The 2500-nt window shown below is 41.1% G+C and overlaps 1 protein-coding gene across 13 annotated transcripts in view; it reads left to right on the forward strand.

The window, feature by feature from the left end:
* Nucleotides 1-2500, forward strand: part of EBF3 (EBF transcription factor 3) — a 115767-nt gene that overhangs the window by 80047 nt on the left and 33220 nt on the right. For all 13 annotated transcript variants that reach the window (XM_052677049.1, XM_052677050.1, XM_052677037.1 and 10 more), the window contains one exon: nucleotides 296-422. In XM_052677049.1, the coding sequence (XP_052533009.1) occupies nucleotides 296-422 (127 nt within the window). The remainder of the gene's footprint in view (nucleotides 1-295; nucleotides 423-2500) is intronic.

A 2500-nucleotide genomic window follows, 5' to 3' on the forward strand; every position in this document is an offset into this window, starting at 1 on the left:
AGCCTTAAGGAGACATATGGAGGCAATTTTCATATGAATGATACCCTGTGGCCTTTCCTGCAAACTAAAACCGGGGATCGTTTACAGAGCTTTTTCTTAAAAAAAACAAAAAACAAAAACCCACCACAACACAAAACCCTATAGAACCTCTATCTTCAACTGTGACAGCAAGGAGGGAGGATTTTGAGACCACGAGACCCATTTCAAGTCATTTGCTTGATTATGTAAATGGTCTGCCTTAGGTCTTATCTGTGCCACCTTGATTTAAAGCATATTTTCTGTATGACTTTCGTAGCTGATAACACCCCACGCCATCAGAGTTCAGACACCGCCACGGCACATTCCAGGGGTTGTGGAAGTGACTCTTTCCTACAAATCCAAACAGTTCTGCAAAGGTGCTCCCGGCCGATTTGTCTACACCGGTAAGCACACAGCTTCTTCATTCGCTTCTGAGTTTCAATCAGGTCTTCATAATGTCTTGATATCTCATGAGATCGAGCTCGCACAAGATGCCAGTTACTTCCTGTTTTCATTGCAGCCAGAAGTAGATTGTCACTGTTATGTCCTCCTCTGCTCCAACCAGGGAAAGGAGTTCAGAAGTATTCAGTGAGAAAAATACTTTTCGGAATATCTATCCAAATTTCTTGAACTTCCCTAAAGGTTCAGTTGAAGTTTTAGGCACAGGATCAAGTAGCTGTTGTTGGCTCCAAAGAACTTTATCCAACCCTATTTGCAATCTGGCTCTGAAAATTCCTGCAGACCTGAGACTTGGGATAAAAAGTCATAACCCTGGAAAGGACTTATTTATGCCAATTCTTCTAAATACATTTGATTTTAATTTATAAGAGCGCAAGGAAAAATAGGAACTTTGTGGTTTGCAGTGTTTCTAACATGAGAAGTCTTACTTTGGGATGAAGTATTGCTAACATTTATCTAAAATGTGTATTGCAGTTTTTTTGGCATTTAAGAATGAGTTTAACTAAGATGCTGGGGGGGAAAAATGGAGAAATAGCAATTTAATTTATGGTGCTTTTGGATGAGGATTCTAGGTAATAAATTTGATGTGATGAATCAATCTCCCTTTCGAAAACAAATCGCCTTTAACTGTTTACTCGACAGACTGTAGGGATTCCGGCAGAGTTCTCAGTGCTTATTGGATAGATGATGCAGATTGCAGACGATGTGCAGATGATGTGCATTTTGATGAATATTTTCCCACTAGACTGCAACTGTTTCTATCTGTTAATTTTGATCTAATGGGAAAAGTGTGTTCCTGGGTAGTTTTAAGTTAGGACTTAACAGTTAACACATCAAAGATATGTGTTTCCATCCAAGTTCCCTTGCTGAACTCGTAGCTGAAGGTAGCATTTCAGAATGGTGCAGTCCAAACAGATGTGGACATTTGTATTTCCCATCTATCCCCAAAGAAATTACAACCTGAGCAAAACCAAACCTCACATCCTCACCCGTGTACCAGAGTTACCGAATGTGGAGGCAGTGGCTGTGGTTCTCTTGGTGCTAGTAATGTATTTCAAAGTGATATTATTTAACACATTTTGCTAAAAAGCGATAACTGCATGTGGTCAAGATCACAGAGTCTTAAAAATGCCGTTGTAAATGCAGATTGGACAAAGCTACAGCAGGATATCATGAGAAGTGTGTCTCTTGAGCTAAGGTACACGGTCAGCAAAATACAAAGTGAATGAATTAAGAGCCTTGGAGTAAGTTCCAGGTTTTGTAGCTGTTGTGAGCTGGTGTCATTCCATTGCACACAAGGAAAGCCGCAGATTTGAACCAGATGACAATCTGGCTCTCAGTGCACGGCCTTTGAATTTTGAATTGTTTTGTAGTAATGCCTTTAACTGATGTCTTCAGTGCAGATTTTGCAAATTTAGCAGGTTTTGCTATATTGCATCTCTTGGTAATGTGCAAATGAAAACAAGTGAGGAGAACTGCAAGCAAAAGCCATTTGTTTTGTCTTCCCTGGGATCATCCTTCTCTCTTATTGCTGGGTAAAGATGTTCCAAAGAATTGTGAGAATATCAGGAACTTCTCCTGTCCTTAGGATGTAATAAAGGTGCATTACTAATGCTTTGATGGGACAACATATTTAAAACACCTTTTGAGGGAGACAACTGCTTACATCCCAACGCCCAGAAAACCCCAAGACAAAGGCAGAGCCTGCCTGCCTGTGCAACTTCTGCCTGATTTGCTTTATCCTGAAGTGATAGGGTGAATGAGATAGGCTTTGGAAATTACAGCTGCCATTGAGAACTAAGCCAAGCCTCACTGTATTTCAGAAAATGAGAATTATGTAGTCCTATACGAGGGAGGGGCCGAATCCCCAGGGCATCTGTTTCCCATCAGTGTCCCACCATGCTTGCAGTCTGGCTTGGCACTCTAACATTTAACCTTCCCAGCAGGAGGTAGACCATAGGGCAACAAGGCTGCGGAATAATGAAACAAGAGTGTAGTGTGGTGCACAGAGCCTTTGTTAAGT

The sequence above is a fragment of the Tympanuchus pallidicinctus genome, unplaced genomic scaffold (assembly GCF_026119805.1).
Source record: "Tympanuchus pallidicinctus isolate F22 unplaced genomic scaffold, pur_lepc_1.0 scaffold16, whole genome shotgun sequence".
NCBI lineage: Eukaryota > Metazoa > Chordata > Aves > Galliformes > Phasianidae > Tympanuchus > Tympanuchus pallidicinctus.